We start from the raw sequence: 15,193 nt of genomic DNA, 5'->3' as shown, positions 1-15,193 counted from the left end.
AGCCAGTGAAAAGCCCCCTAGTAACCCTAATTCACACTGATTCTGCATCAGATTTAAAATAAATTAAGAAATATTTATTCTTGAAAAAGATACGACTGCATTTCATTACCTTCTGTACCAATACTGCTTAGGTGAGATTTCTTCTCTTCACCAGCTCACAGGTGGAACTGGCCATTTAAAAAGGCTTATTTCAGAGCCTTGCAAAGCAAGATGTGAAGCAGTAACAATACAACAATGGGGCCCCTGGACAGAGGTACTTGTTTAGCAGAGTCTTATACTATCTAGCTTCCACAAGCAGGAAGCCCACTCTGACAGCAACAGCAGTTCCACAAATAGACATAGGCTTCTTGCCTCTTCAGACCTTCTTATCACTGGGTGGTTTAATACAGCTACCACCTGAGAAAAGATATCTAATGTTCACAGCCACTAGCAAAATGCCACAAACACAGTGAGCTTTGCTTCAAGCAATGATAAAGGCAAGAGTTTAAGCACCCCCACAGTACGTTTTTCCCCTAATCTTGTTACAGAGGTTATATTGTACACGCTTCTAAGTACCAGTCACAAAAAAATAAATCAGAAGCTTTCTTAATCTGAGAAGTCTCCAAGACCATCCTTTCAGAGTACGGTATTTTCAATCTCTCTTTTCAAATTATCCGGAATAAATGAAATATGCCCACAATACAGTGAGCACATTGAGTCCTAGCCCCAAGTTCATTCCAGTATTAGACAAGTCTAAATGAGGTATTTTTAAAGATACTACACCTACGTCTTTTCAATTATTTTATTACCTTAAAATACTTTCCTGAGATTGAAACATTTCTCCCATCTGTCAAAATACTGCCAGCAGAAAAAAAAAGATGGTAGTAATTTGTCAAAATATTTAATTGTGGAAATGATCTTAAAATTAAGCCCAACTCCATGAGCTACTTAGAATAAGCTGTCAAAGAGACAAAATGTTTTCAGGAGAGTTTGAAGGATTTTGCTATATTTGTGATAAAAGTGTTCAAGCAAAAGTCTAATGCAAGTAGTAAAATACACAGACAGTGAAAACTGATTTTCTAGGTTTTGCCTAAAGCTAGAGTTTACCATATATAACTTAGATAATAAAAATTACAATAGTGCTCCAGGGAAACTATTATACCACTAGGCAGGCTTCCTCTCTTCATTTATATCTCCTCTATATATCTGCATCTCCTTAGCAAAAAAAAAAAAAAAACAAAACAAGCACAACAACAGAAAGGAAACAATGAAACACACTCTACACACACAAAAAGCAACACAAACAAACCACAAACCAAACAAAAAGCCACAGATAACAAAAAAAAAAAAAAAAAAAATCTATTCATTAAGATTTTCAAGAGCTAATCACCAGGAAAAAAGCAAAAATCAGGAATAAACTGTTTCATGACTCTACTTTCATGCTTTTGATAAGCATATTTTACAAACATAAAACCCTTAAAATATATTAAGGCTATAAAGTTAAGCACTCCGAAATTACAAAACTTTGGGTTTGTATTGTCTTTGACGTTTTCATTTGGCAAAAAAATGTAATTACTTATAATCATTTTATCAGGGATGAATGTTACTCATTTAACAAAAACCTTTTAACATTTATTCCCTCCCTCTTTCCCCCCCAATTCAGGGATTAAATGATTAAGGTTCTCAACTCAGTTTATGGAACAGTTTATGCAGCCTCCTTCGAACACAAAGTTATTCAGTTCTTCAGTGAGCTCCCTAAAACACGAAAGGAAATCACTTTGTAACACGCTTAACCTTTTCAGCATTCCTCCAGTATAAGAGAATCGTCTACACTGCAGATACTGAGTGGAGTCACGACCTTCCTTTGCAGACCAGTCTTCCCCTAGTTTTGTGGGCAAGTTCCCCTAACATCATCTTCGCCACACTGCTCTCCAGTGCATGCCAATATCTATGCCTAACCAGTAGCTCTGCCAGTCCAGGTCCCAAACCTAAACACCTCTAACAACCTGTCTGGTATTGCTTATGTTCCCCATGGACATTCTGTTAGGATGTCTAATTAATAGACTATGTCTTCACCTACCAGTCGTTCACCTAAAATTTCACTCAGCCTAGACTATTGCTTCTCCAAATAACAAGTTATTTCTGAACTAGGAAATACTATCCATTATGGAACAGAAAAACAAAAAGCCCTAAAACTAGGATGCACCTCATCACCATGACACTGCCTTGTGAATTGTTGGTTGGACCTGGCCCCTGCCTCAGAGCCTGCCCAGTTTGCCTAACGCAGGCACTGTGTGGACCCTGGGGTCCAGCTGGAACTTTTCTACTTCTGCACAATACCACAGGATTGGGAGTTACAGCATGCAATTTAAAGGAGTCTCAAGACTTCCTCAGTTCATTTCATGTATCTTAGAACTGTATAAAAGTCCTGTATCGGATCCTCTTGAAACACTTTTCCATCTGTATACCGTATCTGACTTAACCTCAGGAACTAATCCAGAGCTTGAAAAAGTACTTGAAGAGCAGCTTTTTCCCTTTGTAAAAGAAATCCTCAGCCATTCCTTCAAGTCTGGACTTCGTAAAAGCTTCTACCATGTGTCAAGAGGAGCAGGGGAAGGTAGATATAAATGTCATTCCCTGAACCTCCACACAGAGGGTTCCCAGCCATTTCATACAATATAAGATTTCCTATATAATTGTCATCTTTTAAAAGCTTTTTCTTTTTTTTTTTTTCCATTTTCCCTGTATTTTCCTGCTATAGTTACATACTCGGAGTCTCTAACAAGTTCCTGTGAAAGCACCTGAAGGTTAAAGAAATATCTGCCAACAAAAGGCTGGAGTCCCAGGTTTGGCTTTAAGAAACACTATTGAGAAGAAATTCTCTCTTTAATTGCACTATAGAAAAAAGCTTCTGGATTGATAAAACGTATGTTCAGGAGTATATCTAATCTTAGGCACTACCCTTCTTCAGAAATACATCTAATGGTGTATAACTCCACATGTGCTGTTCCATAAAATCTCTGTGCTAGGTGTGGGTTGTATTGCTACTTTTCTTTCATTTTGGGGGGGTGAGGAGAGGGGTGGAAGAAGGATGTTACAACAGCCAAAACAAGGCTTAGGTTGTCCATGTGAAATAGGCACTCTGAGAACCCCAGTGTGAAAGCAGTACATGCCCAACAGTGTTTTCATTTTCAATAACTGTAGAAAGGCAGAATCTGTACTACACACCATAAGGTCCAAGGAAGCAGGATTTGACCTTGAGCTATAAAAACTGTATTTTAGATGAGCTTTTTCCCAATATATCACTATAATAGTACAAAAAAATGGCATGGATTTTGCTACTGAACTGTAACTTGTCTAATACAGATTTTGAAAGACATACTTAATAAAGCTAATCTGTTTTTGCAACTTCCAACAAATACTGGTTTTCTGCTAAACCTGTCCATTCTTACATATTAATTTCTGAGAATTATATTTGAGGGAGGAAAATAAATGGGAAATAAAACTGACTGAATCAAAAAGCTTTATTTCCTTGAAAGTGGTCAGATGTTTAAGCTCTTAGAAAATCTGCCTATAGCTATATATTTCATTAAATTTATACAAATATATACATAAATAAAAGGCAGCTAAGGGAACTAAAACAACATTCAGATCAGCATGCTTGTCTCAGCTATACAAAAAATAAATCTGCTTATGTAGATATTTAAATATTTTTCAAATAAAGATATATCGAACTCTTCCCAAAAAAGAGCCACATATAGAAAACTGCCTAATGCAGACTAAGAGATTATTGGCCTTCCTTACTGCAACAGCACATTGCTGGCTTCTTTTCCAACTTGTCCACCAGGACCCCCAGGCCCTTTTCTGCAAAGCTGCTTTCTAGTCAGTTATCCCCAGGCCAGTATTGGAGCGTGTGGTTATTTCTTAGGCAGGGACACTTTCCACTAGACCAGGTTGCTCAAAGCCCTGTGCAACCTGGCCTTGAACCCTTCAGGGATGGGGCAGCCACACTGACACTGGCTAGCTCCCTTAAGTCATGGGTGCATCCCATCAACTCCCATAGATTTGTACGCATCCAGGTTATATTCCCTGATCTTCCTCTAGTGAGGGTCAGTCTTCCTACTGGTTTCATGGCCTAGGATTCCTGAAAGTTAATCTTACCCAGAGGTGAAGAAAGTATTGAGTTTCCTAGCCTTATCCATGTTCCATGTCACCAGATCCCCTGTGCCATTCAGTAATGGGCTGACATTTTCCATGGTCTCTGTTTCGCAGCTGAAACGCCTGCAGAAGCCCTTTTCATTGCTCTTGTTCTTAAAGGCCCTTGACAGATTCAGCTTCAAGCGAGCTTTAGCTTTTCTAACCCAGCATCTCCCTCTTGCCTCCAGTCATCTGTCCCTGCCTCGGCCTCTTGTATGCATGTAAGTCATTAATTCCCTAGGTGCTCCCCAGGAACTCACCAGGTAGTTCTATACAGAGGTGAGATGAAAGGAGTTACCCTCAACTCTCGTTGCAAATTATTACATATTTGACTAACTGCTAAAGGAGCTTGCCATGTGGGTATTTTAGATGGTTCTAATGATTCCCTCAGTCAGGTCCTGCTGTGCCTTGAAAAATTCATCTGCTTCAACATGCTGATTAATACCTTGAATGCAGTCTCTGGCCATTCCAGAGAGACACTCAGGCAGTTTCTGCAGCAGAATTAACCAAATTGTACATAGATAAGACACTTGCAAATACTTAGCAGACTGTTCTTCCAGATGCAGAAATGGTCACATATAACAGTCTTTGTAGTTAAGATTATTTAGGAGATGATTCGTACACAGTTGAAGATATGCTGCAGCCATGTATCACATGTGCCAGAGGGGTCACACAAGTCAGCTGCGGTTTAAGAATTCAGTGAAACTGGGGTCTGGGGAACCTCATGCAATCAAAAATGAAGACGCTGTTGCAAGGACCCATCATTCAGACAAGCAACTGATCACTCCGTTCAAGAGATTTGATTATTGTGGGAGTCTGCGACATATTCTACTGTGGGACACTACAATAGTGTATTTGTTCCTTTCCACTGTGTGAGTCCATGACTTGAAGAGCAATCATCAATCACAGATCCTTTGTAATTTATGATTTGTTTATTTACCTGTATCAGTACTTTGTAGCTACCTGAAATGTCCACATAGAAAATGAAATACAGCCACTTGATACAGGAACTGCTGCTGTTGGCATATGCTACAGCTACAATCAGTAAGCCAGACCAAAACATTAATGCAATAAAAATTTGCATCGACAATGAATGGTGTTCCTGCTTCTAAAGTAAACACTTCTTTCTGCATTACACATTTATACAACTACACTATTATGATGATCTGAAAAATTAATATGACAAGATATGCATTCAAAGTACTTAAAGCATATGCTTAAAAGGCATACACTTAAAATCAAATGCTTCAAATCTCATTTGGCAATTAAGAGACATAAGCAGATCATTGCCTTTATATAAAGCCTCACAGATAACCACCAAGTTGGCATCTGTGTTGAGAGAGGAATACTAACTTTACCTTCTTCCACAATAATCTTTATTTTGCATTACACAACTCGAATAAATTGTTCAATATGAACCAACTAATATTATTTTAAATGCTTTGACATTACGCTCATTCACTTCTCCAAATCAGGTAAGATTTTTTGTTGCTCACTGTCAAGTTTATGAACAAACGACAGTCACTTATAATATCAATTCACATTAAAAGCAATTAGATTGGAGAAGCAAACATAAGCAGTTATACCTAAGGGTTTTTTGAAACCATGGTATTTTTAAGCATGGTAAAAATTATTAAGACAAAGTGAAATGACAGAATGGCCCTATTTAGTAAAGAGCATTCCATTATTTGCTATTACCAAGCAGGGAATGGGTTTATGGTGTGAATGATGGAATTCATAATACTGTTCTGAGATTTCAGAGCAGATAAAACACAGTGCAGACAGGTATTTGTCAAACACAGATGTCACATATTAAGATGTATGAATAACTGTAATCCAGAATTGCACTCCTTATCTACATTAATACATGAAGAGGAATGAAGGAGAAAGAGGGCAAACATAAAACCCTTTCTTTCCAGGCTTCTAGTCATTCAGTGTCATTAAGAAAGTTCCACCAAGGGCTGGTAATACATGTTCTACATATCTGCCAGCTGACTCCATCCACAGCAGTGCATGAAGTAACTCCGAAGGAAAAATGCAAAAGATATATAGGTATGACTGCTATCAACCGTCTCTAAATAACCTGAAAGATGGCACTGTTAGAAACATCATATAGGGAGCATGATCAAGAAACCTTTAAAAGTGTTTCTCCATCACACACAAATACATAATAAGTACAAATAAACCAACTTGAATTTTCTGACTCAATACTTAAAAACATCTGTTGCATGCAACACTGGAAAATACTTTCCAAACTAGAAGTAATGACTCATTTAAAAGGTATTTCTTATCATTAAAATATTTATGGAAGAATTTTGTAGGTTCCACACTGAATATGTAAGAAAAAATATTTAAGCTGATGCTGCAAAGAAAAGTAACAGACCTCAGTCAGGACACAAACCCAAGACCTGTGAGTGCTCAGGGGAAATAGCGAAGTTACACACCAGCTTAAAACAGGACAAAGTAGACGGCTGCCCACCATGTTTTATTTATTCAGAATTGTTACTCATGATTCAGGGAAAATTGCAAAACATTACTCTACACAGGCCAAAGACTGAAGTCTTGTACTATGAGGACAGCATTTGATTTCACCTTGCTATCTTTGCCTTACTCAATTTTGCCAAGCCTTCGGTCTAGCTTTGGTATTAAATATGTACACCACTTGCTACACTTACATCATATTGTTATAAGCAAGTCCATCACCTGAATTCAGAAAGGGGTTGGGCAGAATCCCAAACCATTAAAAATTAGCTTCATAAGCTTCTAAAACCACAAAGCTGTGAAGGTTACTTTTCATTACAAAAGGCACAATCAAGACTTTTATCACATAAATCTTTACATCATGTACCCACCAGCTGGGATTTATCCATCCTCACTGCAGCCAAATTCTTGTGGTAAGACAGGTCTCACACACCAATGGCAGTCTGTAAGTCCCAGCTGAAGCAGTGCAGAAGCTCTTTTGCCTCTTTCTTCCTTTTTTTTTTTTTTTTAAAAAGACATTAGTTACTCCTCTTGGCAGCCCTGAAATTCACAGCAAGAAATGGAATAACTGCCAACTTTTGCTGCTGAAATTTAAGTTTAGGGAAGCACTGTCTTTCCTGCAGCTATAGATTACTTAGAATGAGAAATATTTAGGAACTCCCTCAACAATTCCAGATAAATGCCTATTATCTCATTAACAAATGCTTCACTTCATAGGAAAGCAGGTAAAGAAAGAAATGAGAAGAATGGAGTCCTTTTCAAACTATTCTGCTCCTACTGCAGTCTAGATGGAAGACTACTGATCTCTTGTATTCTGCTTGCCCATGGGTTTTCCTAAACCATAAGCATAACCCATAGTAACCAGTCTCCTTTAACTTTTGGGGACACAGTTATTTAGGCCCTGCTAACAAGGAAGTGTTTTATAGGACCCAGAAAATTAGTAATAACCAAAAGCTTAATTTCCTGCAAAAGAACTTGTTAGGCTTTGTTTGTGGCACCTCACTTCAAAGGGAGGGATTCTTTTTCATCAGCCAAGGAACAAAAGAATTTATATGCAAACAGAATTAAGCTATCAGTTAAACACAACAGTTGAACGTGGATTCATTAAACAGGGCTGCATCTGAGGTCTAAATTAGGCAGAGGAAATCAAAAGAAAAAAAAGAAATCTCTATCTTAAAATGTGATAGGGTCCATTTACGCTCCTAGATGAGATTACTTTTCTCTACAACACATTACCCAAAGGTACTTCAAAAACTGAGGGAGTATATTACATGGCACTACTCAGAACTTTTTCACTAAGTAGGCCAAATGATGAAACAAAATCTTGAAATCTTATGCACTGTTAAAGAAAGAAAAAGCTCTCCTGAAAGCAGAAGAGCCAAGGTGCTAATCACTTTCCAAAATATAAAAACCTTCTGCACAAACATTAAATGTACCACTTTAAAATGCACAGTCATACACCTGAGGCTGTTCCTTCACTGTCATTTTAATTCAGTTTGTAATAACCGACTGAATTTTAATTAGATGAATGACTTTATTTGCATATATAGTTGCTTAACTTCACCAAGACTGACTTGTTTAACATTTCTTCTTTTTTTCTGAAATCAAAACATCGCCAGTTCCAAACGGTCAGGCACATTTAGACTTCAAGAACATGTTCCTTATTTAGAAGAAAATCAATAAGGCAAGAGGGAGGGGGTTTTCCTGGTTTTATTTACAATAGGTCTATTATAACCTTGAACAGCTTGGACTGCACATAAGGCATCATGGAGAAAGGCAGTGATGGTACTAGCAAAACTGAAGGAGAAACAGGTTTATTGCCAAACTTCAGAAGGCACAGCTCTGACTGAAGGTTCTAGGCAAACACCAGTTACACACCGTCCTGTATGTACTGTTCTGTGCTGCACATAACATTGCAAATTCACAAAGTAAGAATCTCTTTAGTGGAATATGTTTTCTAGCCATTACTCTAAAGCCTAATTGAAAAGTATCCCTCCTTATCTTTATGTCTTCTTTCAAAATTCAGAGTCAAAGTACACCGAGGTTCATAGATGGGTATGGAAGGGCAGAATTGCCATGTATTTAAATGCAAATACCATTAACCTCTTTGAAGGCATATGCAACACATCTCTGCCTGCCTCCTGGGCTAACTGAAAGCTGTTTAACTACAATTAGGACAGCACAGAGCCCTTGCTGCTAAGAAACAGGCTGTATTAGCTTGGGCATAGTACCAACACAGTCTTCTGTAATCTCAGGATGCAAGCAGAATTGTTTCCAGCTGTTTACAGCATGGAAACTGTAAACTTGCATCTGTCTAAAAAGAATATACTGATTTCCTGATGGCACAGCTGTAAACACAGAATTAGGATTATTAATTTTGTTGAAGTATAACTCATCAGGGAATGATGACTGGAAGCAGCTGATTAAAATCTGAAAACATTAAAATATGTGAAATATAACATATTTTCTTTAAAACAGGATGGAAAGAAGTAAATTGCTGGGGAACACAGTTCTTTGGTCTTAAAATAGAGCCAAAGTAAGTTTCCGAATCAGGTGAGATTGGGAAGTTGCTCCTTTACCACACAAAAATAACCAGCTTAGTTATACATTATTATTATACAGTAATATTAGTATCTTGCAGAAGGAACAAATCACCACAATAAAGAGTACTTGAAGGAAGAGGTTTATTTGAAATGAGAGGATCCTACATACATACATAATGCTACTGTCCATGTGAATGTTTGGTTTGTGTATATTCTTTATACACATAATTTGATTTCTATTTCTTCACATACATTACCTGTAGGTTCTACATGATTCTTGGCTATGTGTGCAAGAGTCACACAGTAATAACATAAAATGTAATTATGTAATTTTTAATCCCATGTCAAGTTCTGGAATGATTCTGTATTTCTCCCCTCAGGTTAACTTAGTGAGAGTTAATTCAAGGTACCAAACATGGTTTTGTGAAATAGTACATAGACTTACACATCTTTCTGCTCTACAAGTACGTGTTCAAGCATGAAAAATAACTTAATTAGCAAATAACTAACTTAAAGAAAAACACTCTTCAACAGACATACTCAAACTTTTGTCATGTCTTCATGGAAAATAAAGCAGTTCTCCTAATTCAATCTCCACACTAAGTATTCTTAGTAGACATGCATGACGTTAAAGAAAGGTTTTCATTATAAACCATAAATATTCATTAAGGAGCTACTGCATGCAAATACATGCCTTAGAAAAAGATTATATTCTTTAGAATTTTTGACAATTTATTATCAAACAGCATTCAACTCTACATAATGTTTCTAAATGCAGCAATTCAGAATAAGTGAGCACATAAAAGGATAAATCTGCTTCACACAGCTAAAATCTTCTTCACAGTCTGGGAAAACACTACAACAGGGAAAAAATTCATAAGAAAAATCTTCATCTGTCAGTCGAAGATTCTCCTGGCATAACTTCAAAACTTTACTCCCAATTTGCTATACATTTTGATCTAAAAGTTCATCCTTTCAAATCATCGTGTTAGACTAAGCTAGCAATCTTGCTAGAATATCTGCAAACAGAAATCTGGAAGAGAGTAAAAAATGGCTGCAATCTCCAAAACATACTTATGACCTCACACCTTAAAATTCAAAGTTCTGTTTATTCTTAAGTACTGTGTTCATCTGCCTAAAATAGTTTGCTTATTTCACTGCTCTCCCTGTGAAGACAGATATGAAAGGAACTGAAGCCATAATACCAAACATGAAATGAATAATGCTGTTCACAGTTATTCAACAAATTTTACTGTTTACTTACAAATGATTTATTCAGTGAATACTTTCTGCCATATGAAAATGATGTATTAAGTTCTGCAATCTTCATGTCTCATTTGTACAAAATGCATAGTATTTGCAAACAGATCCTATATGAAAGAAATAAACCTCCTGAGTCATATGACCATTTCTTGAATAAATGGCAGCAATAACAATCTTTTGTAGAATAAAGATTTGAAAAATAGTAAGCTAATGAAAATATACAATTACCAGGTTTATAACTAACAGAATCATCAGGATTATTTTCATTTACAAAGCCAAAAGTAATTAAAAATGATGAAATAAGAGAGCTCTAGTAACAGTCTTGCTTAACAATATCAAATTAGTGAGCTGAGCATCATTTGAAAAATCAGCACTAAAGAGCAGTCAGAGTGATAATAATTTTCAGCATCTGCTATTTCACTGCAATACTACATCAAATCCAGCTGTAAGCATAGGGCTTTTAAACTTTCTCACTGAGTTGTGCACTCTCCTGCTTGTCTGCTTTCCAATACAGATGTACAATGATCTCATACAAGAGCATCATGCTTCATACCACTGTTGCATTTCATCTTCCACCAACACAAGGTAGAAAACTGGATCAACAAAATTAATCATATTACTCAATGAATTGTATTATTTAAAATTCTCTATTAACTCTTGAAACTTGTACTGACAGAATGATGTGCTGACATCTGAGATAAGAGAGGAAGCAACTTAGCAGGTTCAGAGAAGCTTTAAAATGTTACTATTTCCTACAGGCTACAAACCCTCCAAGTTTTCCCTTCGGATTAAAAAAAAAAGAAAAAAAAAGCTGGGAAAAATCAAACCCTGCCTTTATTCTAAACACGACTGAAGTTACGTTTCCTATCATATCAGCACTCAGGCACTGAAGGTGAGAGTACATCACGGAACTTACATAAAATTCCAATCATGGCCCATATCATTTGCTCCCCACAGTAACTACACAAGATGGCAAATACAGCTGCACCTTACAAGTACCTATGATGGGGAGGAAGATTACAGACAGATGAAGCAAAGAAATGTGTAATTGCCACAGAGGCGTTCTCCTACAAACTGTGAAATCTTAGCTAGCTTCATTCCTTCCATGTGCCTCCAGGAACAACTACATAGGTACTGCAGTATTAAAGACCTTCCCTCACCATTCCTCTTTGTGACCTCCTCCCACCTACACAAGTATGACACAATCAGATTTTAGAAACATTATTTAAAATATCCTATGCACCCCCCCAACTCAGAGCAGCGGTCAGGCGCACTGTGCTGACTTGCATTACAATTAATGTAAAAAAAAAAAACCCACCCAGTAACTGACGACTACTTTGATGCTACATATTTACTAGTCAGAAGTTTGATTTTAAGGACTGACTTGCCTTTTTGTAACATTATTTTACCTATGCTGTGGCTACAGAAACAGTACTGCTTCAAACTGGAAAAAACGTACCTGGCACGGGGTGGGGAGCGTGCAATAACCTTTTCCTTAACATTGACACTGCCCAGCACCGAAACGGCACCGAAAATGTCATCCTGAAATTACTTTACAGTTGTTTGCACACCCTTTCACTTACAGCTAACTCCAAGAGGAAAAAAAAAGAAAAAATTACCTAGAGGAGGAAAACTGTCTAACAGCAAGCTATACTTGGAGACAGACCTTGAAAAAGTAGGTTTCTTGGCTTAAAATAATTCCTTCCCCTCCAATATTCAGAATGGAATGAAGTTCATTAATTTCACTGAGAGTCAATTGAGCAGTTAATATGAGCAATACGTCTATACTTGTCATGACTATTAACACCACAAATTTTGGAATGCCTAATATAACAATTGCTTCTATATTAAATACTCGATTGGGAACACTGGTCTGAAACACTGGACAGATTTGGGGTCCCAAAGGCTGGGCTCTGGTAACACAGATAATTAAGTTTTAAGACTTCTAAGCTACAACGGCTATTTCTAAGACCAAAAAGAGATGGTCTCGGGAATATGCCATCTCTATGCATATCCGAGTGCTAGAAAGAAGAGTAGAAAGAACTGACAACCAAAAACCTGAAAAATTAAACAACAGGCTCCCCACACTATTTGGCTAAAATGTCATAGTTTTAAAACAATCATTTTTTGCCTCCCATTTTGCAACAAATTTGATAGTAACATTTAAAAAAATTTCCTCTGCATACAGAAGAGCTAATAACTTATTTTTAGCCTGGTTTCCTAAGGAAATGAAACTTATCCGTTAGGCCCTCATCACAATAACTTGTGAATTCATAGAATGATTTCTGCCAGGTCTGACAGGGTGTAAAACACGCTCCCAAAAATGGCAGCTGGGAAAGTTGCCTTCACTAGGCATCTGGGAGAACACCCAGGAGCCTCCCCCACTACCTCTGAGAGCAGGCTGCTGCAGCTGTGTTGCTCACTGGTCTAGGAAGGGGGGGGGGGGGGGGGGAAGAAAAGGCTCTTTTTGTTTCATTGGCTTGTTTGCTTTAACAAAAGCTGGGATGACCATAGATTTTCATAATTCCAGCTCAGCTGCAAATGAAAATAGCACTGACCGAATCCCTCACTGATGTGTGTCTTGTCACAGGTCCACCAGAACTTTTAAGAACAGCGTAGATTTGCTGAGGACCCAGCATCAGGCACTGCAGTGTAGTGAAGACTGAAGTGGTGAAATTTGTTACTGACATGAATGAAGGAAAACGTTGAAGGATTCCACAAAGATGCCCTGTATTCAGAGAACTGGGTAATTTATTATTATTATTAATCACCATCATCATCATCTTCCGTATAAAGAAGCCGATGGCAGAATTAATGATTAAGATGTCTGGAAAACAAGCTTATTTTGTCACTTTAGCAAGAAAAAGTTACTTGCTAATTACCCTTACATTCCTCAGGTGAGGGGTATAGATGGCTTCAAAATGCAACACATTATGCAGCTATCACTACTCTGAAACTTAAGTATTACTGTTAGATTTTAAGTTTTACTTTCCTTACAGTACTTGATGTTACTCCTGATGGCTCTCCAAAAACACTGGCATTAAAAGATAAAGTTATGTGAAATCTTTCATTACAGTACACCCATACTTCAGGGCAATAGTGGCTGGCAAGCACAAGGTTTATCCTAGCTGAACCTTCCACGGTCCACCATGTTTCCCTGTGCAACATTCAATGGAATTACGTCAGGGTTTTAGTGTAAGAATATAAATAAAACTATGACAATTTCAAAATCTTATTTTTATCAACCTCATGATTCTCCTGAAATGTTTGGCTTAATGCTTTTGTCTTTCAAATGTAAATATCCAAATATAAGCACAAAACACAGAAGTTACTTTGCAAATACATGTTGTAGAAACTATAAGGTATCAATGTGAACAGACAACTTGACATCATGTCTTAAATGAAGAACCTAAAATGTACCATCCATTCTTTAATTATGCCTTTCCTAGGAAAAACACCTGTTACTGGGGGGGATTTTGGTTGGTTGCTTTCGTTTTCGTGGTGGTTTTTTGCTGGGAAAAGTATCATTAAAAAGCTGCTTATACATTTCAAGTAAAGCTATTAAGTAAAGAAATATGCTGGCAACAGAAGTTAGCACATCCCACTATATGAGCAATGCTATAAAATAGATTCTGAACTGATGTGCCCTCCCCTAGTTTTTGGTTATATTTAGCCACATTACAGACACATTATTGATCAGACAAAAATAAATAGCTGTAACAGCTGAAATCCCTATTACAACTTCTGGCTACACACAGAATCCAATCTAACTCCCATTCAGACCACTAAAACAGGCTAGAACCTTCAATTGCGCTGCTGCTGAGACACCAGGCTTGAACTTCATACAGACTTTATGGTTGACAGAGAGTTTTTTGAGCATAGCAAGCATAAACCCAGCTTATTTTAGCTTTAACTGTACAACAGCAAATCTCCACCGTAAAACCACTTCAGGCTATCTAGGGTATTAAGAAGTGAAATTACTGAAAAGCATTTGCTTATTTAGGATTTCTAACTATAATACTTATTACTAAGTACTTATTACAGGACCTGCAACATAAACCACAAAACAAGGATTTTTCAGCCACCAAGTCATAATAGCAAACAACACAAATGGCTTCAGCTCATGAGGGACAGCACAGTATAAGATAAAGTACTTGAAAGAGAAATGGAAGTTCATTTTTCAACTCATTCAAAAATCACAGAGGATCACATGGAATGATTTTCAATTTAGATATTAAATGAAAAGAACCTACCAGCTAGAGCATACATGGTCTCGTTGATGTAACTCATGGTGGTTTAGAAACCTAGCAAGGCTGTCATGATATTAAAAGCAACAATGAAGGGAAGTGGTTAGTCAACTAGCTGGTTCTGCTGTTATTCCCTCCCACTTCTTTCAGCAGTACCGAACTCTGTAGGCTTGTAAATCAGCTTACTATCCCAGTTCTTCTTTTTATTTGCTTAAAAAATAAGAAGCACCACACCAGTTTTTCAGGATTATTACAGTGTTTCAAACCAGATATTCGATACTTGCAGCCATAATAAGATACCAGATACAACATCCAAGTAGTAATAATCTCTGCTTCCTTGGAGGGGGAAAAAACAGAATCAAAAATAACCAAAAACACTACCTAAGATTAGCTTTTCTCATTGCTGCTTTGAATTGAAGCTAACAAAATGCAAACCATTCTGCACTACTTGGTAAGGAAGACTAAATTAACTGTATTTAACAT

General features: G+C 37.2%; 1 protein-coding gene across 1 annotated transcript in view; it reads right to left on the bottom strand.

Moving 5' to 3' along the window:
* Positions 1-14,734, bottom strand: part of HDAC9 (histone deacetylase 9) — a 387,421-nt gene extending 372,687 nt beyond the window's left edge. The window contains exon 1 of the mRNA XM_062616787.1: positions 14,717-14,734. Coding sequence (XP_062472771.1) covers positions 14,717-14,732 — 16 coding nt within the window. The 5' untranslated portion in view covers positions 14,733-14,734. The remainder of the gene's footprint in view (positions 1-14,716) is intronic.
* Between the last annotated feature and the right edge of the window lie 459 nt (positions 14,735-15,193).

Source organism: Pezoporus occidentalis, unplaced genomic scaffold, assembly GCF_034315485.1.
Source record: "Pezoporus occidentalis ecotype Australia unplaced genomic scaffold, CSIRO_AGI_Poc_V1 ctg103, whole genome shotgun sequence".
Lineage (NCBI taxonomy): Eukaryota > Metazoa > Chordata > Aves > Psittaciformes > Psittacidae > Pezoporus > Pezoporus occidentalis.
Note: the sequence above shows the minus strand (reverse complement) of the source record. Positions and strands in the feature narration are given on the sequence as shown.